Source organism: Polistes fuscatus, unplaced genomic scaffold (genome assembly GCF_010416935.1).
Source record: "Polistes fuscatus isolate 324 unplaced genomic scaffold, CU_Pfus_HIC Scaffold7, whole genome shotgun sequence".
NCBI classification, from domain to species: Eukaryota; Metazoa; Arthropoda; class Insecta; order Hymenoptera; family Vespidae; genus Polistes; species Polistes fuscatus.
In genome coordinates, this window is record NW_025113151.1 from 1579708 (window position 1) to 1604352 (window position 24645).

At 29.1% G+C, this 24645-nt stretch overlaps 2 protein-coding genes and 2 long non-coding RNA genes across 5 annotated transcripts; 1 reads left to right on the forward strand and 3 right to left on the reverse strand.

The window, feature by feature from the left end:
- Nucleotides 1-12269: 12269 nt before the first annotated feature.
- Nucleotides 12270-20109, reverse strand: LOC122524484 (protein big brother-like). The gene is made up of 3 exons (XM_043646794.1): nucleotides 19441-20109; nucleotides 18880-19074; nucleotides 12270-12698 (listed from the first exon to the last, which is right to left on the reverse strand). The coding sequence occupies exons 1-3, from the start codon at nucleotides 19645-19647 to the stop codon at nucleotides 12339-12341; spliced, it is 762 nt and encodes a 253-aa protein (XP_043502729.1). The 5' UTR covers nucleotides 19648-20109; the 3' UTR covers nucleotides 12270-12338.
- Nucleotides 20110-20826: 717 nt separating this feature from the next.
- On the reverse strand, nucleotides 20827-21980 carry LOC122524485. The gene is made up of 3 exons (XR_006305551.1): nucleotides 21789-21980; nucleotides 21130-21294; nucleotides 20827-20986 (listed from the first exon to the last, which is right to left on the reverse strand). It is a non-coding gene; the product is annotated as an uncharacterized LOC122524485 (long non-coding RNA).
- A 118-nt stretch (nucleotides 21981-22098) lies between these two features.
- Nucleotides 22099-22508, reverse strand: LOC122524486. 2 transcript variants are annotated; one of them, XR_006305553.1, is made up of 2 exons: nucleotides 22423-22508; nucleotides 22099-22183 (listed from the first exon to the last, which is right to left on the reverse strand). It is a non-coding gene; the product is annotated as an uncharacterized LOC122524486 (long non-coding RNA). The 2 variants fall into 2 exon arrangements; XR_006305552.1 differs by lacking the exon at nucleotides 22423-22508 and adding an exon at nucleotides 22274-22364.
- Nucleotides 22509-22714: 206 nt separating this feature from the next.
- LOC122524487 lies at nucleotides 22715-24376 on the forward strand. Its single transcript, XM_043646795.1, has 5 exons — nucleotides 22715-23067; nucleotides 23148-23308; nucleotides 23380-23521; nucleotides 23720-23841; nucleotides 23912-24376. The coding sequence occupies exons 1-5, from the start codon at nucleotides 22929-22931 to the stop codon at nucleotides 24353-24355; spliced, it is 1008 nt and encodes a 335-aa protein (XP_043502730.1). The 5' UTR covers nucleotides 22715-22928; the 3' UTR covers nucleotides 24356-24376.
- Nucleotides 24377-24645: the final 269 nt, after the last annotated feature.

The following is a 24645-nucleotide window of genomic DNA, read 5'->3' on the forward strand; positions in this document are numbered from 1 at the left end:
TTTTATTTATTACTTCGACAAAATATAATAAATAAATAAACGGATAAAAATATTTGTAAAAAGAAAAGAGAGGAAAGAAAGAAGAAGTAGTAGTAGTAATAATAATAATAATAATAATAATTGCGCATCACGATCGTGCGGTCAAACTGTTGCGGTTAGTTTCATCATAACTTTTTATTTTTTTTTATTTTTTTTTATTTTTGCGAGACTCAACAACACAACACACAGTCTCAAAAGACAATTCGCGTGTTAAGATTTATGAATAAAATCTTTTCCAGCAATCTTCCATCTAAGTTCCTCGAATAACGATACTTATGAACTCAACTGGAATAATAATTTTCTTATGGGTCGGGGGGGTCAGGTTGGGGAAAAAACAAATTGCGTAAAACGGTTGTAACGAAATACGAATTGAAAGAGTTAAATGCAAGGACAAAAGAAGAAAAAGAAGAAGAAAAAAAGAGAAATACACGTACAACGTACAACGACGAGAAAGATCATTTGTATCATTTTTCGGATTAGTTCTACCACTTTTCCGAGTGATTGGTCAAACCCTTTTTAGGTTTGTGAAGTGTTATAAACCCAGGTGAGGAACACCGTTATGTCACTTCGCGTGCAAAAGTGAAAGTAAGGAAAAGGTAAAATATTTTTCACATGATTTCATTACTAAGGCGTAAAATATTCCATTAGTCACTCCTCTTGATTTTCGATAGGGTGGGGGGGGGAGGAAAGGGGAAGGAGGTGAAGAGAGGGATACCATTTAACCGATAAAAATAATAATTTGAATAATCCACTAAAATATCTTCTGCACGTTGCATCATATTGCATAACAATGTATTTGTTAATCGTGTTATCAAAATTGTTCACTTTTTTAATTTTATATACTTCATTAATATATTTATACTTTAATTTTATATACTTCATTTTTGTGTTGTTTTTTTTTTGGTATTAAACAATTGAAAGACATTTTTCAAATGGCAACGGTATCGAATCGCATTAATTGAAAAGAGGATATTTTTTCTTAAAGGGGAAGGGGTGAGAGAGCGAGAGGGGTATATAAGAACAATTATATTCATTCGTATGTTCAGGTGGTAAAATCCTGTCGTGATTAATATGTCAACTGATTTAGCATAACTGACGGATTTCTGTCCTCGCGTTAATATATTTTAATTTTCCGCTCTTCCCTATACCTAAACGCAAAACAGGGTTTGTTGTAGTTGTAGTAGTAGTAGTAGTATATCGAGTTCGCGACTCGATAAAGATCCGTGAAATCATGCGTGCAGCCCAATAGCACCCTTCCAGGACAAAAGAACATAACGCATAACGTTTTGCGTACGTCATTCTCTTTTGATCGATCTTTTCTCATCCAAAAACTGGGTGGTGGTGGTGGTGGTGGTGTTGTTGTTGTTATTTAAAATAATCAAATTTCATTTTCTCGAAGATTTATTTGAATATTATTACGATTAATTATGTAACTAAACACTCAAGGACACATATTACAATCAAATTTATCGATAACGTCTCGTACAATATTTTTTAATTCGATTGAATTTAATTCTGTGTTCTTTTTTTCTTTTTATTTTTTATTTGAAGACAAGTAAACGAACAAAAATACTCGAAACGAATTGAACAATTTAATAAAAGGAAAAGGAATATATAGACAAAGCTTAAAGCGGATTTCCAGTTCGCGTATTCAGGTGTCTGTTCTCATAGGATCACGCGGAATCTTCGGGGTTTACTGTTCTGAGTGTTTGATGTTCGCATTACATTGGAACCCACTCGTTCTATGGTTATATTTGAACGCCTACGAACAGAAGATCTACGCATCATCGAAGTACACATTATCTTCTATTATTCGTCTTCCATTTCGTTCCCTTTCTTTTTTTCTATTTTTTTTTTTATCCCTTTCCGTTGGTCGAAATAAAATTTCAACGAGAAAAGATCTTACTGCAATTATTCTACGTAATATTATGTCTTATCTTTTTATTTAAAATACATATTGGAAAATTCCTTAAAAAATGATCCAATAAAATAATGGACTGGACCGGGACTCGAACCCGGATTTTTCGCTTTTCGGGCGACTGCTCTTTAACCATTGAGTTATCCAGGGCCCACCGTCCAATCTCTTCACGAACGCCTATTTAAGTGTTTATTATATATATATATATATATATATAATAAATAATAAATATATATAAATAATATAATATATATAAATAAAATATATAAATAATATAAATAATAATATAAATAATAATATATATAAATAATATTTAATATATATTAATATTAATAATATTTAATATAAAATTTTACTTTTATTGAAAATAAATTGCATTAAATTTAACAAAAAAATAATCTAAACGAGATACGCAATATTATGTTTAAAATATATATATATATGTGTGTGTGTATTTGTGTATTGTAAGTGATATAAATTTGTCAACGTTCGAAAATATTATTTAAAATTGAAATGATTATTTTGATTATACGAGAACATAGGAATACTATCGTCAGATAATCAGATAGCTTTAAAATAAAATCCGATGTCTTATTGTAATATCCCAGTTGAAACGAACTTTGAAAACAGAACTCGCCGAGGAGTAGAAATTACTCCCTACCGTTTGATCAAAAGTACGTAGAAATTTTCGTGACGACCCTCGCTCAGGATCAAATCCACGGTTAGATTATCCCAGCTTATACCCGGCTTATCCCAATCATTTCTGCCCCGTTCGTCTCTTTCCTGGTGCCAATTACGTCAAATCAACGTCACGTGACAATAGTTGTGACGTTTCACGTGTGTTCACATCGCGAACATTTTTCAACGAATACAAATAAAAATAAAAAAATAAAAATAAAAAGAAGAATAAGATTTGTCAATATAGATCATTATATATTTGCAAACAAAAAAAGAAAAAATAATCAATTTTCGCTCGTGAAAATAATTTTTTTATATTTTTCATCGATCCGAAAAGAATTCTACGATTTTTTCAACGAATAAGAAGAATAAGAACGATCAGTATGGATTATTATATTATTTTAAATGTTTTTTTTTTTTTTAAATAAATTTAATTTAAATTTGTAGAAAATAAATTTTCATTCGCGAAAATAATTTTTCTTTCTCGATTCTTTTTTTTAATATTATTTTTGATCGATCCAAAAAAGAATTCTATCCGATCGGGATAGTTTCAATTTAAGATTGAAATTTTATTTCAATCGAATCCGACGTCTCTATACTGTTTGCAATGATTTGCATATAGTTTCTCGGTGTTGACACCCTCACCCTGCGAATAAGAGCAACGTAAAGTGGATTACGGTAATGGATAGCCTTAGATTGATCGGATTAGATTGCGCACGATTGGACTTGTGATAACTCGATCCATGCAGTCAGTGTGAAACGACATACGTTTCACAGTTACATGCATCGTGAACCTCAACACTCTCTTTCTCTCTCTCACTTTGCGTTGATTTTTATTTTACAAAGGTAAATATAAATGGAATTGTCAATATAGATCATATATTTGCAAAAAAAAAAGTAAATAATCTATGACGGATTCTCGAAAATCAGAATCCCCCCCCTCCACCCCATTAATTTTCAATTTAACATCAAAGAAATACGATCTAATTGTAAGCTTATTAATAACTTCGAAATCTTTTTGTTTTGTTAATATTCAAATCATTCGGTAATTTATTTTTAAACATCAAATAAATAAAAAAAGACCAATATTTGTTTTACAATGACCCTCCCCTATCTAATGTAAACGATAATATATAAAAATAAAAATAATTATAAATAAAAATAATAAACAAAGTGATTAACACAATAATAAGACATAAAATTTCTATATTAAATAATATTTGTATAGCTGTATTAGTCATAGTTCTGTTGTAAAATCGTTAAAAAGGGGATAAAGGAACTAATAGAAATTCGCCATACGAATCTAATTGGCACTAATTTTCGAAGACCTGTTAGTTCTTAGTGTTTGGTAGTAGAAAGGTAAACAGAAAAGCCGGGGATACGCTCAATCGGTCGTACAATATTGACCCTCCCGTATATACATACATATACACACACATACATACACACATAAATAAATACATACATATAATTCTTTATACGTGTATGGAACGAGAGAAGAACGAATGGGAACATAATACTGTTCACCGCCCCCGCCTGTAAACGAGCTGCCAAAGCGTTTCCATTCTATTCGAAAAAGGGAAGTCTGAGTTCGCATTGACAGCCGGTCATCAGTAGTACCTACGAAGAATTCTAGTAGTAGTGTTCACTTTTTCAATAATGAAACTCTCTACTGCTGGACTTTGTGTCGCTCGATCAGACAGGGAAACCCTCGTAATGCGATACGAGAAAGAGAGAGAAAGAAATAAAGAAATAAAAAAGATGGCGCATGTATGTATCCCAAAGGCAGACTATACCTGAGTTTGCTTTCTGCCAAACTCAGCCCCATTTATGTGTCAAAGTACCTACGACTTTTCGACTTTTCATTCTGAACCTATGACTGATCAATGAACATATACGATCAATGATTATATTTATCACCCTCTTTACATTCCCACCCTCCCCCCCACCCCCATTGTAAGAAAATCTTCAATCATTTATTCAAAATTGATTATAATAAGTGAGTATGTTTGAAAACGTTTCTTTTTAAAGTGTTCAAATCAGGTAGGTCAAGTTGTGATGACTATGCTAGATAACACGTTCAGGTCTACTGATCTATTTGTTATTATAGATATTTTTTAGGGGTTATTTTATTCGTCTTGTCATCGCATATGTCGATATTGTCTTTTATGGTGTTGAAAGATTTCATAAAAGAATATAACACCACTACCATCATTAACGTGGTAATTGTTTAACCAAACATGTTGTCGTTAGAATAATTATTATTTTAGATCCTATATAAATAATATATAATTAAATTTGTATTATATCAATTTTATATATATATATAATTTAATATAATAATAATCTAATAAATAATAATTATATAATGTTTAATAATAACTTAATAATCTAAAATTATACGATAAATATATATTAAATAAATATTAAATATAAGTAATCTATAAATTTCAAAAAAAAGAAAAAATCTATATTATATTAATAATATATTTAATATAGAATTAAATTATTATTTCAAATTTTATAAATCTATTATCAACATTATAATATATGTATCAATTAAATAGTTACTTATATGATTATTAATATATTTATATAATTGTTTATTATTATATAAATATATATATTATTATATATTATTATTATATATTATTAATATATATATAATATGTTTAAATTTTTTATATACTTATATTATATAAATTAATAAATTATAAATAAAAAATTTAATTATATATTATTTATATAGGATTTAAAAGAGAATGATTGTTTAAAGGTTATACGTACGAACTATAAATTCTCGTTAAAGTATAATAATAGATATGTCTCGTTGTAGATTTTTCTATTCGAAATCACATAATACGTGACGTGTAATTAAACATAGTAGTCGCACGGAAATCGTGAAGAGTCGCGTGGCAGGGCACCTATCCACCTCTCTCTCTCTCCCTCTCTCTCCCTCTCCTTGTCCTCCTCCCGCGAATGCGTTCATGTCCTTGTTCCTTGATCCCCCGTGATGCTGGCAATTACCAAGGGTTTATACAGCATAGGACAGAAGCTGTTGCGACATCGAACCTAAAGGTCGGAATCGGGGTGGGTGGGGGGTTAGGGGGTGGGGGTTGGTGGGGGTTAGGTTGACAGTGAGGAACCTTACTAACGTGCCCCAAGCAGTCCGACAACTCAGCCAGTCAGCCAGCCCCCCTGCTGATGACCCCAACCCACCCTCCTGTCCTGATACCGAACTTTTCGATGAACGGCACGTGTCCCTGGATATTCGAATATTCATATCCTCGAACATTGTACTGATCTCTCCTTTTTTTCTCTTATATATTCTCTTCCCCATTTTATAATATTTTCCTCTACGAATATTTCCCTCGAAAGAAATAATAAAAAAGAAAAAAAAAAACATTTATTTAGCCCATAGGTGTAAAAATCACGAGTAAACCGTTCGTAATTGAGATGAATTTTTTTCTTTTTAACATAAGCACCGAGTGATATCATTATCGTTTAATTATTCGAACGTCTGTGTTCTCTATTCTATTTTTTTTTCTTTTACTTACTTATTCTATTTAAAAAAAACCTATGGGAATACATTAATAACACTTAGAATGTTAATAGATTTCTTTTTGGTTTCTAACATGCAAAGGGGGTAGGTAATAGTAGTGGTAATAGTAGAACACGTGCACGACGCTTATCGTGATTTATGGTTTTCTCGTAGAGCACGGGTTGTGTTTTGCATTTAACGGGGGCGGTACCGAGAATTTAAATATCCGAATTGTACTACTCATGTACGTCTGTCTGTTTGTCTGTCTACATAGAAGTACCACACGTGTGCGTGGTTATTACACGTGTTTTTTCTATTAAATAAATTACAAAACGATAATCGTATTATCAATGAACTCATTTTTTTACCTTTCCATAACGAAACGATACAAATTTGTTTTCTCATTTGTAACTTTTATATTTTTATTTTACAAATATATGAATAAGAATTCGAGACAGGGGGGAGGAATTGGGGTGGAAGAAATTTGTTGTTGTTGTGTTGTTGTACAAAAGAAAAAATGTTAAACGCTTAAGGAGGAATGCAATATTCAAATTTCGACTGATTAGTCAAAGTATGCAAACTATTCCCATTAACCGTTGTATATAATAAAATAAAAGAAATACCCCATTGGAGGAACGCACATCTGTGAGGCGTGCAAAGCAGTCATGGGGTCGGTAGTTTTATTAATTCACTCTTTCCCCTCCCCCCACCTCTCTACCCCTCCACCCCTTACGATTCGGACGAGTGCTTTCGTCGACGTAACGAAAGGAGAAAAAGAGACAAGGGGTGAACGAGTCTTCTCTTTATTTCACTCTCTCTCTCTCTTTCTCTTTCTTTCTTTCTTTCTTTCTCTGTTACTATTTATTACCTAATTGCCGAGCTGTTACATTCGTAAATTATACTATCGGATGCACAGGTGCTTCTCACACGTACGTACAATGCACGAAAGATCACTCAACCAATTTCTAATTAACCTTCTACTACCCATTTCTCATTATATACTACTCGAAATAATTATACCAAATGAATAAACGTTTGTCCTTATTTTTTTCTTGTCTCCTTTTTAAAACAGGATACGAACCTCGTTTGAAAAGGTTATTTATTTTGTTTCTATATGTTATACAGTAAACAAATGAACAAATTGTTAAAATATAATTGGACACCCTATATAAAAGTTCTGTCTTTTTTTAACAGAATAATGATGATATTAATTAGTTTATTTGAAATTGGTTTCTTTTTTTTTGTTTTTCTCTTTTTTCTAATGAACAAATTATAAATTATTATTTAAACAAAATAATTATACCAAATGAATAAACGTTTGTCCTTATTTTTTTCTTGTCTCCTTTTTAAAAGCAGGATACGAACCTCGTTTGAAAAGGTTATTTATTTTGTTTCTATATGTTATACAGTAAACGTTCGTGAACAAATTATTTAAATATAATTGGACACCCTATATAAAAGTTCTGTCTTTTTTTAACAGAATGAATGATGATGTTAATTAGTTTATTTGAAATTGGTTTCTTTTTTTTGTCTTTTTTCCAATGAACAAATTATAAATTATTATTTAAACAAAATGAATGAAATTTGATTTATCTATTCTTATAGAATGGGAACAGTTTTATGTACTATGGTGTCAAATCCAACTGGTTATGGTCTACATTGAACGAAGGCGGTCATCCGTGAAACGCATTTAGCTTGTTGGCACACAAAACTCAACGGGACACAACGAGAGCCCTCCTTCTGCATGTGTGTGTGTGTTTGTGTTTTGGTATTGTATATATTTATGCCTGTCCACGTGCGTATGTGTAATCAACTAAATAAATTGATAACAGATCTAGGTTTTCATCAAATCTGGAATATACATTTCGTTTTAATTTGCTCTGTCATTTACAGGAGAACAAATATTTCCTTTTTTTTTGGAAAGAGAATAATAAACGTGTGTTTATTAAAATGAAATATTATTATATTGTCAATGAATATTTGAACTATCCTAAAAAATCAAATAACGGATTCAATTATATTTTTGTTAATATTTACAAGAAATTAAATAAATACAATACAATATTATAAATACAGTTATTCAATCACGATATTTATTGTATAAATATATGAATAATTCAGTTTGTTAAAAATTGTTTAATGTAATCCTTGTTACTACGAGGTATGGTAATGAACAAATAGAATTTGATTGGATCTAAAGAAAAATGTAATTCCAGGATAATCTCGATCCTTTAGTTGGAAAACACGTAGGTAACAGGAAGGGAACGATTTACGTAATCTCCAACCTGCGGTGTATCATCAAGGGATTATAAAAGAACCTTTGCTATCTTTTTCCTCGTCTCTTCAGGTTGGTTACCCTCAACCCCTCCTCGAAAACTTTCAACTTTCCCTGCTATTTTTCTTCCTTTTTTTTTTTATAAGTAGCTGTACATCATCTTCAGTATTCGAGTCCTGTTCTTTTTTTCTTCTAAAAAAAACGATCTTTTAAAATCCTAAATGTGAGGAATAAGTGAGTCGTAAAAATTAGAAAATAACCAGAAGATCATTTTGAACAGATGCCATTTCACTTTTTCTTCTTGACTCTTCAAGAGTAGTTAGGATTATTTGTGAATGGAAAAAATGTGAAAGTAAAAAATGATATGATAGTTCTTTTTAGGTTATGTTCTAGTTCAACAAAGGATTGTTCTTGTCTTTGTTATATAATTCGAGATTAAATGTTTTATATTATTATAATTATTTATTTACACGAATTTATTATTATTATATAATATTATATTATTATATTATATAATATAATATAATATTATATAATAATAATAAATTCGTGTAGTTGAATTTTATTATGTCGCGTATTAAGTAACACATCGATTTTATTTTGTCATCGGTCTCATCTCTCTTTCCTTTTTCTTTTTCTTTTTCCTTTTCTTCATATTTTTATTTTTCACAATGGCTACTTCAAGAAAGAATCAAAAGTTATTTCGGTAGAACTGAAAAGAACCCTGGAGAGGGGTCTTACTACCCAAGAGTCATCAATTACGATTGGAAATAAATCGAAGGCAGATGCGAAGAGTAGTAGCTACAGGGCTAAACACCGCGGGGTGACAGATTTTTTTCACCCCTCACCCCCTACGGACAATAGCACTGTTTGCTACAAATACAAAACGTTTGAGCAAACTAAAGCGTCAAATATTTCAGGACTCCTTCTTCCGAGTTAAGTATTACCGAATTCCTGTGTGTCATCCTTTTCACATATTTTCAAAATTTCAAATGAAATTGTTACTTTTTACGTTCAATCATTTTTTTTTCTTCTTCTTCTTCTTTCGAATCATGGTAGAAAGAACTCACAAATGTGTCCTCCCATATTTTCTTTTTTCCAAAATGCATTCCAATTATATGTAACACGGAAATATAATTTGTGTTTGTGTATAATTTGTGTTGTTGAAATATAGTTTGTGTAATTATAAACTTTTATAATTAATTTGACTATATTTCTTTTTTATCTTTAGAAATTATTCTGATAATAAATTTCATTGGAAGAAAATATGACTGGCAACACGATGTGGTCAGATTTATTTTTTTAAAATAAATTGATATAATTTTAAACAAAAAAAAATATATTACAAAATCCCCCACCCCCCTAAAAATATTATCGAAAATTTTTAAAAATATATTTTCTAACTCTAACGAGTTAGAGATTATAATTATATATGCATCAATCTTTTTTATCATATATTTCTTATTTTAAATTCATTCTTTAGACGACGTAATGAAGTAGTATCATTAGTTTTTTTAAATGATACGGTTTTTATCTACAAACCACAGGAAGTTAAAAACGAGACTGACTGTTCGACGATAAAAATTCTATTTTCTTTCTTTCTTTCTTTCTTTATGAAATATATTCTCAACGTGGTCATGTGTAATCGTCAAAATGTGTCAAGGTAATTTCGACTAACTCAAAGATTCTTTTCTTATCTTTCCTCTTCTTCTTCTTTTTCTTCTTCTTCTTCTTCTTCTACTTTTACTTTTACTTCTTTCTTCTTTTTTTCTTATTTTTACGAGACACACTCACACACACATACACTTTCGTTTTAACACAGAAAGATCTCGTGGGAAGTTTCGTATTTTCTTGTTCCCTTAACTGGTATCGACTATCCGGAATTTGAAGGGCTTCTTATAAGAATTCCTACGTCTACATTATCGTCTTACAACGTCAAACTCACGTAATTATCGTCTCACCAAACACACATTTTTTATTTCTCTATTTTTTCTATATATTATATTTTTTTTTTATAATTTCTAAACCTGTTGACCTGTAAGTTTCTTTTCAAACAAATTTGTTCGTGAAAAATCGATACATTTAATTGCAATTAAATATTCTTTGTTGTTGTTTTAACTATTCAGATGAATATTAAAAGCCTACTGATTATGAGTGAAAAAAATTCGAAAGAAAATCCCTAAAATTTGTTTCGTAATATCAATGATTCTAATAAAAAATTAATTACGAAATAAAATCATGTTTCTGTTGTTAAGAGATTAATTCACGTACACACGCATACACACGCACATACACATATACACATATAAGGAATTTAGGATAATCGTATGGTTGAATATCAATAAAACGAACGATAATTGTTTTTTGTTTTTTTTTTTGTTTAAAACTTAATGATTCAATTATATTTTAATCCAAACTTATATTTTAAATTCTTTACAAATATTTACAGGGACAACGAAACAAAGCGTGACAATCCAAAATCGTATGGGGGGGGCAGAAAAAAAAAAGAAATATAAAATGAAAAAAAAAAGTATTCGATACACAATTGGAGAAGACGTGTAAATCGGAAATGAACATTTTAACGTTTAAGTTATTCGCTTATATCATCGATGAGACAAATAAAATATCCGATGAATCATCATCATCGTGATTATCGAGGAAAATATACGAGTTGGACGATTATCATAGTGATTCATCTATTTCGTAAACACACTTTAAACGCATCGTTGTTGTTGTCTCTCTTATGACGTAATGCAATAATTCGCTACTATCCTTATTCCATCAACGTTTCTAAGAATTTTAAACTTGATTTGCATTGGTCACGTCAAACTATTGGCTATAAACTGAGAGTTGAAAAAAAACAAAATACCCACTCGTTGTAAAATATGCGTGATAGAACAGTAAAGAATTTTTAAACAAATATTTTTTTTTTCCGTCTAATTAAACCGTAAGTAATAATACATAAACGTTTTATATAGATAATGATTTATAGAATGTTATACATATTTATAATAATCATCATCGTAATAGTTAATCCAGATTAACTATCGTTATTTGTTGTTTTTTAAAAAAAAAAATTAAACGGAATATACATCAAGTATTTTTGATCTCATTGACGATATATCCTCCGAATCTACGTTTAAATATATTTATAAATTATATATATATATGTATATAATTTATTATATAACATATCTATAACATATATATATATATTAATAGAAAGAGATATAACGTGCAATGAATTTTTTTTATTGGATAAAATATAAATTTGTAAATTTTGCTGATTAGAGTTGGAGCAAAATTTAAATGAAATTAAAAAAAAAAAATAATAAAAAGAGTAGAGCCAAAACGATATGCAATGAAAGAATGTGTTTTTCTTGATATTCAGATTACACGTGTATATATATATATATATTTATACATATATATGATAAATGTATAGGTATTACATATATATATATACAGAATACATATTATCTGATATTGTAATTCTTATCAGCTTAAATGAGATTTCACGTTTGAAACTTTACATATTATATATTAGCGTTGTTAGATCGATTGTTATGTTTTTTTTTCCTTTTTTTTATATATTTTTTTTTAAATCAATCTAACCGAACAGATGATAGTAGCACACGTGTTACATAGAAATCTCTGAAACGTTTTGAGTTTACTTTAAAATGAATTATTGTTATTAATTATTATTACCATTATTGTTTTTTAAAGCAGCTTAAAAAAAATGATATATATATATATATGTATATAATTTTATATATCGTCCAAATTGTGAAAATCATAATCGTCATTTTGTAATATCGTTGAAATAAAACATTCGTTCATTCTCATTTGTATTTATTATTATTATTATTATGAGATGTCGATAAGTCTCAGTAAGCTCTAAGCCTGACTTCCATTTCTGGGTCTTGTCGATGCGTCATGTGTGGCTCAATTCCAGCACTTGTGGTACCTGTACCACCTGTACCGGTCACATGATGACCTTGATGATGATGAAGATGGTGATGATTTAAATGAGGTGCTTGACCTGCCCCACTCCTGTAACTCTTCTCGTGTAAATCACGACCACGTCTGCTGTAAACTTCCAATTGATTGCGCAAATGTGCATCCTCCTCGGCAGCCAATTCCTCATCGTATTCCAAACAACCAACACCGTCTAATCTATCAAGGTCGATCCATCCACGCCACCGTACACACACCCCGTTCATTATCAAATGGGATCTTAGGTGTACCTGCAAAATTTAACGACAAACACACCAATACAGCTATACCTTACATCAATTTATTTTTATTTCTATTTTATTATTCATTCGATCAAAATTTATATTAATATAAATATAATTAATATAAATATTATATACTCTCCTATTAATTTATTTATATTTAATATATTAACAAAATTTTATAATTTATAAATAATAATATAATAAAAATTTATATTAATATAAATATACTTATTTTATTTATAAATATACTCATATTTTATAAAATATATAATATGTGTAATATATTGTATTAAATATTATTATTATTATTATTATGATTTATTACATATTCGAGAATTTTTATGTGCACTCGTTAAAGGGGGGATTGGTGTTTTTTTTTTTTAAAAATTCGTTCCAACGTGACCTTGGGTATATAATAATTGTTTAGCGTGTGTTTCTTTTTGTTAATTATTGGGATAAATTATTTTAACGATGGTACAAAAAGTGGTTTACCTCCTTCTCCACTAATATACCCCTAAACGATTCTTATTTCGTGAAGAACGATTACGCAGATTGGAAGGTACGATCACCGGTGGTCTAATCTTTTTTTTTTTTTTTTTTCTCTTATGTCAGGTCTGGGATATCAAATTGCAAGTTCGGAATTCGTGCCAATTTTCTTCGTTGTTACTTATTCTTATTATGTTAAGAAAATATAATTTGATCTAAAGAAGGAATTCAATTTATGCGTGTTTCTTATTTTAATATAATATAAAATAAATTAAAAAAAAGAAAAAAAAAAAGAACATGGGAAAGGATAAAACGTAACTATGGTGGTGATGATGGTAGTGGTATACTAATTCGTATTATTATTTTTATATTTGTAGGATACCGTAATTTGTGTAGAACCATTTGAAGAAAAAAAAAAAAAGAAATGAGTGATAGAAAAATAGAAAAAAAAAAAAAAATAGAAAAATGTTGAAGAACGAGAATTAGGGGATAAATTGGAAACTCCGTTGTTGGGTCAGCGAGTTACTTCGAAACGAGCAATTATCTTTCGTCTGGGTTATATGTCTGTGTGAAAGATAGAAAGAGAAGGAAATAAAAAAAATAAGAGGGCTATTTTATTTCTTGACAAATGGTACGGTTTCCGGTCCCGGTCCCGTCCCGTTTAGTCCCGTCCCGTGAAATTCGTTCGCAGCATCGTACGAGATGAAGAAGAACGAAAAAGTAGACAAAAAGGAACGCGTTATACAGAGAAGTTAAAATGTATTCTTAAAATTCGTTCTCGTATATAAATATATATATATATTTCCTGTTGTTTTACAGAAGCACGTTCGACAAATATTTGTCATTGTTCGTTAGATATTTATCTTTATTTTCTGTTTAAATTCGTTTTACGTGTGTTTTATTATTCGGGGGAACAAAAAATATTGTTCCGATAATTACGTAAATTCAAATATATTTTCGAACAATTTTATACAGTACCGAAATAATAATTTAATTAAATCGAATTTTGTTCTTCAACACAGAAATAATTAAAATTACTTTTATTACATTTACAACAAGTATAACAATTTGTTGGTTCCTAAAATTTTGTTTGATATCAAAATATTCATAGAATACATTTTGAAGCAATGTATTTTTCTAACGAATCTAATTTTAATTAAGAAAATAAATATAAAAGTATACTAAATAAAGTTTTTGTTTTGTTACAAAGAGACACATGAAATAATATCAAAACTATGAGAAACATAGAATCAAACTTATACAGCTGTTTGAGTAACGTAAACGTGAACAATGCTTGCAACACACCGTAGGACGTTTTATATGAAATTATAATTGAACCATAAGCTTTTGACAACGGGTGGCATCGATTTACTTCGATCTAAACGACAATCGAAGGGTCCACCTATCACCTTCCTACGTCGAATTACAACAAAAAAAAGTAGAAAGGTACAATACGATCGAACGAGAAACGAATTTAAAAATTCCTAACATTTCTCTCTTTTTTTGTTGTTGTTTTTAAACAAACCAATCGCAATTATATTTCTTCAACACTTTTAAATTTTAATCGAACGAAAGGGATTACTAATGTAATTAATAAAAATATAAATATTTTCGTATTGATAAATATAAAAATCTAAATCTAAATATAAATATAAATTTAAATATAATTATAAATAAATTTTTTAGATTTATATGTATACATATAATTAAAGCTCTAAATATGAATATTTTCGTATAATAAATATAAATATAAATATAAATATAATTATAAATAAATTAAAATAATAATATAAATAAAATAAAATTGTAAATAAATTTTTTAGATTTATATTTATATAATTAAAGTTCTAAATATAAATATTTTCGTATGATTTTCGTATTTGTTGGAAAATGAAAGATAAATATATGTTTTTAAAAAAAAAAAAATATAATAATTATTTATAATTATTATATTACTTACGAGATCAAAGTACAACTAAATTACAACGTACGAGATAGAAATAAACCCTTCTGTAATATTATATATATATATATACCTTTTAACGAACCCTCGTTATACTTTCTCACGCGATCTACGTTATTTCTTTCCTTTTTTTTATTCAAATCTTTTTTAATTTTTTTCGTATTGTTTTTGTAACACCTCTTTCTCTCTATCATGTTCCTTATTGGGCGTGACCCATTAGCAGCAAATAATAGTAGCCGATATTTAAACTGTAACGTTTTAACACCGTTAACGATGCGTATCTCTTGCCAAGTCAACCCTTTCTTCTCACATTGGTCTAATTTGCATTGGTGGTGGTTTGTACGCAAAAAAAAAAAAAAAAAAAAAAAAGAAATAGACAAGGAAAGAAATATATAAGTCATAAGTCGTAATACGGATCTGTTACGAGAAAAAGGGTTGACAATTTTTAGACCACCGTCCTATATACGTGTCTGTATCTGTGTTTGTGTATGTTTGTGTGTGTATGTGTCTCCTGTGTTCTTGTATGTGTTAGAAATGAGGGAGAACACTTTGAAAAGGGAGAAGAAGAACAGCAATATGTTTGAAAACGTGTGTACGGAGATAAACGACCGGCTAGCTTGGTCCTACTACGAAGGTTTCTACTCTTTTGTTTTTCGGTAGGCGTTACCTAAAGGTACCTTTTTGTGCAAGGTCCACTTCCTGCACAAAAGGGCGAACATTCGTCAGTGATAGCCCTTCCCGACGACTACGACAACATACAAATACCCCCGTAGAAAAGGCAAGGTCGAGAAGTAGGGAAAAAAAAGAAGAAAAGAAGATATAAAAATTGCTATTGGTCAGTATGAAAAGAAGAAAAAAAAAAAAAAGGAAAAATTCCTGAACAATATACTCTCGGTTCTTTGTCTTTTTTTATTTTTTATTGTTTAACTTTGAATTTTTCTCTCGAACGAGAGAGGAGAACCCACCACCCCGGGAGTGCAATAAAAACTCACGAATTTTGTTCGTAAGCTTCGGAGAGATTTTTTATTTTCTATAAGATTCTTCTTTTTTTTTTTCTTTTTTTTTTCTATGGAATTATATTGCACTTTCGTTGGGAAAATTTATAGAGAAATTTTTACGGAATATTTTTGTGAAATATAAATATAATTATATTTATTTATATTATATATTATTATATATTATTATTATAAATAAAAAATTTAAAATATTGTAAATAATAATAATAATAATAATAATAAATATAATAATAATAATAATAATAATAATAATAATAATAATTGTTGTGTTATAGGTTTTAAATTTTGTACTCATGAAACATTAATGCAATATTCGTGCAACAAATATTGTATAAATAAATATTTGTTACGAACAAAAATATCATACGTATAATTGAGAAATGATTTATTTAACAACAAATATGAGTATATTTATTATATCTATCCTAATTATTTAAAAAAAAAATAAATTATACGTGAGTGGTGACAAACATTTCAATCCACTTTAATACAAAAAAGAATGAAGCACTAGTCAAAGGTAAAAAAAAATACGATTATATCGAATTTTAAATTGATGAACGTTGAATCAATTATTTTTAATTGTTCACTTATCTTCTTTTTCTTTTCTTTATCATCCTAACGAGGAGTAACTCGTTAAATCACGACAATTTGTTGATCTTATATCTTCACTTATTCAAAATATGAAAGAAAAAAAGAGATCGTACAATTTTGATAATATCATTTTTTCATCCAGAAGATCAAAAATCTCAGTGCGTAATTACTGTTCCTCGACAAGGGCAACCCGAAGACAATACGAAAGGGCACGTGTCGCCCTATGCAGTTCTTTATACTGCCGTTTTCCTTTCTCTTTCTTCTACTTTCATTGTCCGAATAAAACAAAACGTAGAACAGTAGTAGGAGTAGTAGTAATAGGTTTGTGCCCTACGATTCCTTCTCTAAAAAGGTCCTTCGCAGTTAACGAGAGAAAGTACCAATTGAATATCTAATTAATCATTTCTCGCAAACACCCTACTCGAATTTGTTTACTAATGATAAATAAATACACATTCTAAAGCATTGTTTCTATTTTTTTTCTTTTGGTTTTAAACGATTCACGATTGATTTAAACAAATAATACGAATAATTTTCTAATTAATTTAATATTATTTTCTATATTTTATATTATATATAATTATTTCTATATGTTGCAAATTAAATATTTATAAAAATGAGTGTTTTAATCTGTTACAAATCGTTAAACAAAAAAGATATCATTTAATTAATAAAATATATTATTAAATACTTATTTCTGATATAATTATACGTAAAAATTGTTGATCAAAAATTCAACGATATAATAAAAGATTTCAAACGATGTTGTTGATAATTCGAAATTATTGCATCAAAAAGTGAAACGAGATGTAATAGAGAAAAATAGAAGAAAAAGCAGATTCTGTGTTAGACTTTAAAATGACCTGAGGATAACATTCGAAAAGACGGTTCAAAGAATGCGCCTTGTGTGTCACCTAAGTAGATTTACGAGCTTCCAAATTAACGAACGACTGACTGTTCAATTTCCCAAGGATATTCCATTCCTCTGTCGGAATAAACTTCTTTTAGAGAAGAACACATTAATTCCATTACACCGAAATACTAACTAACTAACAATACGTTAAATTTTACGATAAAGAAAAAACTCCTCCTCATCCCCTCCCCCTCAAAAGAAATCTTGAAATAAATAACAAATAAAATTTATATATAAATTAATAAAAAAAAAAATATAACAGCGTAATGGAACAATTCTATTCGTTGAATAAAACGTTCACAATTAAATGGAATAAAAAATCTGACAAATAATTTTCTAATATTTCACACACACACATACACACACACATACATACATGCGTAATTTACGAATTATTCGAATAAAAATAAAATCAATGCGTGTTAATAAAATAATTCGTTGAAGCATCTTAAAAAAAATAAATCAGCAAAAGTATATATTTGTAGTTTGTAGGAAGAAAATGGCGGGTCCAGGGACAACTATCGATCGCAATGGCGAAGTTGGGATGTTTTCTCCCACCCTCTGATTATATTTCGTCCTCGACGCAAGGACAAAGAATGAAGGAGTGCTTGACAACAATAAAAAATTAAAAGGAAGAAGAAGATGAAAAAAAAGGGACGAAGAAAATGACAAAAAAGTAGGTATCCTTCTGTGAAAATTTGTATAGAATCGATCCTACGGCATCGTTTTCCTATACTTTTTCAAATTCTAACATAATAATAAAAAAAACGTTTTAGGAAATAGGTCGAAACCAATTTGTAGTATCAATAAAAGACATTGTGAATTATTGGACACCGAATAGAATGTGTCTGTGTCAGTTACAACAGTTAAATTGAGAATAGAAACAGACCCCCTGTAGAGGAACGTGAAAAATCTTTATCCAAGGAATTTAGGTCAATCCTGACACAAAATGAGATGAAATTTATCATCAAATTGTCCAATAAATTGATCTAAGTTTTATATTGATTCATTCTTACAAATAAAATAATATGTTTTTTATATTAGAATTCATTTTATTCTTAGACAATTTAATTGGAATTTTGTTGGTTGTATTACTAAGGTCAATAAATATTTGAATTTTGTTTGATAATTTGTGCTAAGATCAGTATATTCAGTATATAAGATTTGATTTTGTTTATATCGTTAATTTTGAATTAATTCGATTGAATATAAGCTTACCTTGCCGTGTTCCTTATCAAAGTCACAATCCTCTCTTCTATCGGGAGGGTAATTACCACAAGCATTACCAAAAACAATTTGAAGATTAGTTCCTGTTGCTGCGAATGCTATGTCGACTTGGCCTTCACGGCAACTATTTTGAAAACGCACTTGACGTTCTTCCATCGGCCTATCGCGATATCCGGTGTACCTTACCTGTAATAATGATAATAATAATAATAATATTAATAATAATAATAATATAGATTTAGAGATATTTACAATTATTTGTAAATAGGTTGTGTATCGAATTGAGTCACTTTCTAATCGGCTTATATAATACAAGAGTTTACTAAATTCGATTTTAAACGATTATTCGAATAATTTACGTAAATATCTACGCAAATATTCAACGTAAATTAAATGAAAAAAAAAAAGAAATTTATATATATATTTGAATTACAGGGAATTTATACAACACAATTTGATGTTAATATTAGTGTTAAATATATGTATATATAATATTAAAAATTTGTGTAATAATTATTATTATATTTAATTGAAAATAAATGTAATTTTTACCTCGCTTTCACGGCTGAGTCTTCGAAATAGTTCGTCGCTTTCGAACTTGGCCTTCTGATCGGGTACAACGCGTGGCATTTTTAATGCATAACGAGGTCTTGGTTGTTCGTAAAGAGCCATTGCATCGAATGGTAAGACACCAACTCCGAGACCGGTCGCACCGCCAGCGTGCTCGCTCATGGCGTGCATCATTTTTTCGGCGTACATTCACAGGCTTTTTATCCCCACTTTCTTTTTCTTTTTAACTTTTGACTTCTTCCCTTCTCTCCCCCCCGCCCCACCACACCTACTACTACTGCTTTTCTATTCGTTCTAAGAAAATTTGGGATGCAACTCGAACCACAACCTCTCGAGGTAGGTTCTTTCCTAAATTTTCTATCGACGAATTACGCGTTAGTTTAAAAAAAAAAACTCAAACGAATTTGAGTCGGATGTTGGATCGCGAAAATGTGTTTTTTTTTTTTTTTTTTCTAAATACGCGTTATCACTGCGTTTTGTTTGACAATATATTACGATAATATATAAAAGAGAGATCCGTACTTTACAACGTCCCAATGGAAACTGACACAAGTTTAGAGAGAAAAAGACCCCTTCTTAGTTTCGGTGGGCCTGTATTAAGTCACGCCCACCGACCAGCCTCTATCAATCCCTCCCCGCTCGACTACTTCCTGATTCGTGAAATCTCTAGTGACGTTCCCCCCTCCCTTACCGTTCTTAGATACATATGTATTGTATTATATAGTAGCTTTTTTATTTGCGTTACGTTTATTTTATATAGCCAATCTTCGCGCTCGCATACGCATGCACACCACCGTACACAGGTATTTTACCCTTATCATATACTTTTTTATATATTAATCCCATATTATATACGCGATATGTATGTGTGTGTGTGTGTCTGAAGATTTTTTCCGGTCAAACAATATCAGCGTATTTTATACACGAAAATAAGAAAATAATAATGTTATATAAACGTAAGTCGCGTTTAAAATTTGGCCAGATAATTTTCGGACACCGTGTGTAATATATCATTTATATTATTTATATTAATGTATTTTTTTACGTATAATTAAACTTTAGGTAGAAATTTTCGTACAATTTTTCTTTCGATATCACCGAAATGTGTTTCAAAAACTTTGTCTAGATGTTAATACATCGAATTCAGGATTCTTCAAGGCCATGGCTTTTACAATTCTTGTCTGTTACCTTTACTTTTGTTTTTATATTTTTTTCACTCTATCTTCGGTAATATATCTTTAGAAGTGAAAGTTTTTCTTTTCAAAAATTATAAATCATCTAAAACATTATGTAACAAGCTCGTATATATATATATAGAAATGAAATTAAAAAAAAATCCCATAAGAATTTATAAAATAAACGAATAAATCCTTTAATATCATTATACATAACTGTTTGAAATTTATCATTTAAACAGTTCCTCTTGAATTGTATCCAAAAATAAATGTAAAAAAAGATTCGCGTTATTCCTCACCCCGCCTCTTGGGTTATCCGATTGGTCCGAAAGTTTCACCAATCCTAGTCCTCCCTTTTGGCGTTAAGATTAAAAAGAATACACTCGAGAGGATTGCATATGTATACCCCACTTACTATATACAAGTATTATATACATTTACGCACACATGAGTATGCATACGTTGTATTCGGTATAAGTTGAAGATTTATACTTACACATATGTAAGTAAGTAAACGCCATTGAACGTATCATCTCCCCCTAACGATACTCGAAAGACAGCATAACAAAACATGGCTCGTTCTCCCCGGATTTTTCTCCCTTGTCCTTCTCATACACCACTCTTCTTCTCTTCCAACGAAAGCTGCTTTCATTTCTTTTTCCTATTCCGTATCACGTTACACAAGGACATATTATATTATATACTACTTAAGGAAAATGCACTGCACAATCATTTGCACAGTAAACGTGAATTTATGTATATAAAAAATATATAATTTTGTTGTTATTAGATTTTTTATGTAACACTTAATCTTCATATAAAAAAAAGTATTGTAATTGAATTGTTCTATAGAGATATTCTTATATTTTCTATATAACACATTTATATATTTTAATAAAATAAATATAACAGCATTACGTATGTATTTCTGATAAATACGTAAACCCTGAAAAAAAGCCTACTGCTAGTAGGGTTGAAAAGTTTTGGGCTTGTACTACTCAAGCTTAGAACTTTTCAACCCACCTTATCGTAGGCTCAGAACTTTTCAATCCTTTTCGTTGTAAGCTCAATACTTTTTAGCAAAATTAATATGTGCATCTATAGAATTTGGTTTTCTATTATAAGTAATGAATTCATTTATCTATGTGCACTTACAATGCGATAGTGTTGAACGAAAGTTTGCATGTGAGTGTTAAAATCGATAGAGAGAACGTTCTCGTTGCCAGAGAAACTTCGTTAGAGTCTCGTACTTCCTCGAATATATCGAATAAACATTTCTGACGAATATTTGAAGTAGTGCAATGTCGTTGATTCAGAAGCAATCTTACAAGACAATGATTTCCAATCAAAATGATCACTGTAAACAATATCATTTCAAGGTTAGTACATGTCGTATAATCAATTAATTATTTAATTTATTGAAATTATTATACTTAAATCGACAAACCTTTTTTTTTCCTTTTTAAATTTCTCTCTCTCTTAGTTTCTTTTTTATATTTTACTTTATTTACAGTTAAGAGAGGTTAAATCAGCCATCGATACGAGCCCACCTAAAAGTAGATCTCACGTTATTTTTAATGCGAAACGCGCACAATTGGAACGCGAAAGACAAGCACGAATTCTTAAGGATAATTTTATACTTCTACAAAAACTTAATGCGATTATGTATCGAAAACGAGAGAAGGATGATTATCAACGATTAAGGTGGCAGGAATCGAAATGTATTAGAGTACATTGAAATCATTTTTTTTTTAAATAATTACTAATCAATTAATACTTTATATTGTACCTTGTGTATCTTGTTTAGATTGTTCAACAATAAATATTCATCTTTTTGATGCTAATAATTCGTCCTATTATTTGATCACTATATTATTTAAAAACGAAATAATTAATTTTAAATTATCGATTAACATTTATATCGATTAAAAAGTATCGAAAGCAAGATTGTTACAATGGCGCCATCTGTGAATTCAAAATTTAAAAATAATTGTATCAGCTGATACGTCAGATTCCGATATTACCATCTGCAGATATTGAATAATTATAACGCTTTTATTGTTTTAGATCGTCAGATAAAACGTATAACATAACCTTTAAAAGTTTAAATGCCCGTGTTCTAAACGTGGAGTCATCGAACTGAATAAAATCACGTGGAGAAATGCGTTTGTAGTTTAAGGACTAACAAACGTCGTTTATTTAACTGACAATTATTATAGAAAATCTTGACATAATAATTCATTTTTTCAAAAGACATTTACGTGAGATAAATTATTATTATTATTATGCTTTAAGATGGCTGTTAATTTAGAAAATGCAAAAAAACAATTCACCGATTTGATGAGAAATTTAAACAAAAAGGATCAGGAACAATTTTTTGCTTTTATTTTGCAAGAATGGAAACCTATGGAAAATATATTCGAATGTCGACCGGGTTAGTATAAAGTTTTGATAAATTATTTTTATTATTTTTTATTTTGACAATTCTATTATAATTTTGTTTTAAATATTTAGATAAACGCGCAGTTACACATGATTTAAGGAAAGATATGGAGGATGCTATTATAGACGATCCAGTGTTCTTATTAAATTCAATAGCTTATGATATAAAAAAGAGAGTTCCTTTTAATGGAATATTACCTTCTGAACATATAGAAACTCCCAAAAAAGGAGAAGTAAATATAAATATTTAATTAACATTAATAAAATTCTTCTAATTTTTCATTCAAATATTCACTTATTACAGAATTCAGACTGCGATTCTAATGTAACATTGCATGTTGATGAATTTCTTTATGACGATGATGATATGAATGAATTGATAGACAATGGAAAACTTCAAAAATATTATTGTTGCAACTGTGGATCAAGGGATATTAAACCGTTAAGTAAGATTACTAAATTATAACATATTTATCTGAAACTGCTAGCACTCTAACAAGCGTTCTACTCGTTGCAAATCTTATGGGTCAAATATAAGAAGCAAGAAATATAGCATAGAATACAGCATGCAGCTCTTCGCATTAAATTATAGTGCAAGGGGTTAATCTAATATTTCTAATGTATTTATGCTATGTATTTTTTAGTATTTATTTCACATTCCATGTCAAGAGATGCTTTATATTTTATATTTAATACCTTATTACCAACTTTAGAAGGTAAAATGGTATTGGATATTGGATCACGTTTGGGTGCAGTTTTGTATGGGGTAAGTAAGAAAATAAATAATATTAATTTTATGTAATTATAGTTAATACAAAATGATATGCATTTTTCAGGCATACGTTTATACTGATGCTAGTAAAATAATTGGTATAGAAATGAATAAAGAATTTTGTGATCTACAAAATAGCATCATAAATCAATACAAAATGAACGACAGGATTGAAATCTTACACAAAAAGATCGAGGATGCACCAGAAATAGTAAAAGCGAGTGACGTTGTAGTCATGAATAATCCTTTTGAATTTTATTTATCGGAATCAGAACAAATTGAAATCTGGAGATTTTTGAAGTCTAATTTAAAAAAAGGAACGATTCTAGTCTTACGACCAAATATAGAAATAATGTTAAAACATTTACAAACGGGAATTGTTACAAGCGATTGGTTGAAACCTCTTCCTCAATGTCAATCGAATAATCAAGAAAATTCATCATTTTCATCAGTGACTAGTCAAGACGACGAGGAGTACGACAATATAGTATGCTATGAAATTAAATAAAAAAATATATTAATCATTTAATCGATTTAGAGATTAAATTTCAATTGTAACACATGTGCATCTTATACACATACATAATATCGAATATTTATAAACAATGCTTATATATGAACATCTCTGTGTGTATGTGTGTGTGTTTATTTGTACTTTCGCACACAATCAAATTTGTATAAATAAATGTAAAACTATTTCCAGCAAATCAAATACTAACAATAAATTAAAATTCAAATTATTTTCCCTGACCACATTAGACATTGTTACCAAATTTTAAATAATATTTAAAAAATAAT

Bases quoted from the DNA above. Each gene is read 5' to 3' on its own strand.
- LOC122524487 (XM_043646795.1), top strand. From the start codon at position 22,929: ATGGCTGTTAATTTAGAAAATGCAAAAAAACAATTCACCGATTTGATG. The intron at 23,068-23,147 runs GTTAGTATAAAG...TTAAATATTTAG, and splicing joins TATATTCGAATGTCGACCGG to ATAAACGCGCAGTTACACAT. The intron at 23,522-23,719 runs GTAAGATTACTA...TGTATTTTTTAG, and splicing joins AAGGGATATTAAACCGTTAA to TATTTATTTCACATTCCATG.
- LOC122524484 (XM_043646794.1), bottom strand. From the start codon at position 19,647: ATGTACGCCGAAAAAATGATGCACGCCATGAGCGAGCACGCTGGCGGT. The intron at 19,075-19,440 runs GTAAAAATTACA...TCATTATTACAG, and splicing joins GACTCAGCCGTGAAAGCGAG to GTAAGGTACACCGGATATCG. The intron at 12,699-18,879 runs GTAAGCTTATAT...TAAATTTTGCAG, and splicing joins TTGATAAGGAACACGGCAAG to GTACACCTAAGATCCCATTT.